The 573-nt window shown below is 67.5% G+C and overlaps 2 protein-coding genes across 2 annotated transcripts in view; both read right to left on the bottom strand.

The window, feature by feature from the left end:
• HOXC4 (homeobox C4) overlaps positions 1-573 on the bottom strand; it is a 38,502-nt gene that overhangs the window by 20,651 nt on the left and 17,278 nt on the right. The gene's annotated exons all lie outside the window — the stretch shown is intronic.
• HOXC5 (homeobox C5) overlaps positions 67-573 on the bottom strand; it is a 1,853-nt gene continuing 1,346 nt past the window's right edge. The window contains exon 2 of the mRNA XM_008059889.1: positions 67-457. Within this exon, the coding sequence (XP_008058080.1) occupies positions 243-457 (215 nt within the window). The 3' untranslated portion in view covers positions 67-242. The remainder of the gene's footprint in view (positions 458-573) is intronic.

Raw genomic sequence — 573 nt, 5'->3', positions numbered from 1 at the left:
CAGCCTGCGGCCGCCGCCCCCCAGGAAGCCCCGCGGAGCTCACCCCCGGCCGGGTGCTGGGGCGAGCCGAGGGGACCCTGGGTCGCTGGGGATGCGGATGCCAAGGGAAAGCGCTTTTGTCTGTGAGGCCCGAGCCAGTGCTCCAGCACCTGCCTCCGCCCCAGAGCAGACTGAGCGGAGCCGGCCAGCACGGGCGCAGGGACCGGAGCCGGCGGAGGGCTCTGCGGGCCTCCCCGCGGCCTCTAAAGGGCCTCTTTGCTTTTCATTTTGGAATCCTTCTTCCACTTCATCCTGCGGTTCTGGAACCAGATCTTGATCTGTCTCTCGTTGAGACACAAGTTGTTGGCGATCTCTATGCGCCTGCGGCGAGTGAGGTAGCGGTTAAAGTGGAATTCCTTCTCGAGTTCCAGAGTCTGGTAGCGCGTGTAACTGGTTCGGGACCGCTTGCCGTCCGTCTCTGGAACAGAAACCCCCCACCCCGCGCCAGGAAGGGGTGAACAGCGTGCAGCGCCCCGCGCCCCAGCCCGGGCCCCCACCGCGGCCGGGGGCGGGGGCGGGGAGGAAGAGGAGGCC

The sequence above is a fragment of the Carlito syrichta genome, unplaced genomic scaffold (genome assembly GCF_000164805.1).
Source record: "Carlito syrichta isolate Samal-C Ts95f unplaced genomic scaffold, Tarsius_syrichta-2.0.1 Scaffold304418, whole genome shotgun sequence".
Classification (NCBI taxonomy): Eukaryota; Metazoa; Chordata; class Mammalia; order Primates; family Tarsiidae; genus Carlito; species Carlito syrichta.
Note: the sequence above shows the minus strand (reverse complement) of the source record. Positions and strands in the feature narration are given on the sequence as shown.